Source organism: Lipotes vexillifer, unplaced genomic scaffold (genome assembly GCF_000442215.2).
Source record: "Lipotes vexillifer unplaced genomic scaffold, Lipotes_vexillifer_v1.1 scaffold195, whole genome shotgun sequence".
Taxonomy (NCBI): Eukaryota; Metazoa; Chordata; class Mammalia; order Artiodactyla; family Lipotidae; genus Lipotes; species Lipotes vexillifer.
Window position 1 is genome coordinate 381,979 of NW_006799532.1, and position 512 is coordinate 382,490.

Consider the following 512-nt stretch of genomic DNA (forward strand, 5'->3'; position numbering starts at 1 on the left):
TGGGCCCAAACCGCCCGCCTCGTGGGGGTGGGGGCCGGAAGGGCGCGGCCGGGAGCGGAGCGGGTGGGGCTGGGGGGCGTGTCCTCGAGGAGGCGGAGACAAGATGGCCGCCCTGACCGCTTGGAGGACCTAAGAGGCGGTGGCTGGGGCCACGCCCCGGGCGGGAGGGCCTCTCTGTGCGCGCCCGCTCTATGATGCTTGCGCGCGTCCCCCGCGCGCCGCGCTGCGGGCGGGGCGGGTCTCCGGGATTCCAAGGGCTCGGTTACGGAAGAAGCGCAGCGCCGGCTGGGGAGGGGGCTGGATGCGCGCGCACCCGGGGGGAGGCCGCTGCTGCCCGGAGCAGGAGGAGGGGGAGAGCGCGGCGGGCGGCAGCGGCGCTGGCGGCGACTCCGCCATAGAGCAGGGGGGCCAGGGCTGCGCGCTCGCCCCGTCCCCGGTGAGCGGCGTGCGCAGGGAAGGCGCTCGGGGCGGCGGCCGGGGCCGGGGGCGGTGGAAGCAGGCGGGGGCGGGGG

General features: G+C 79.1%; 1 protein-coding gene across 1 annotated transcript in view; it reads left to right on the forward strand.

Annotated features, from left to right (window-relative positions):
* The first annotated feature begins 301 nt into the window (after positions 1-301).
* Positions 302-512, forward strand: part of MBD2 (methyl-CpG binding domain protein 2) — a 79,507-nt gene continuing 79,296 nt past the window's right edge. The window contains exon 1 of the mRNA XM_007471664.1: positions 302-499. Within this exon, the coding sequence (XP_007471726.1) occupies positions 302-499 (198 nt within the window). The remainder of the gene's footprint in view (positions 500-512) is intronic.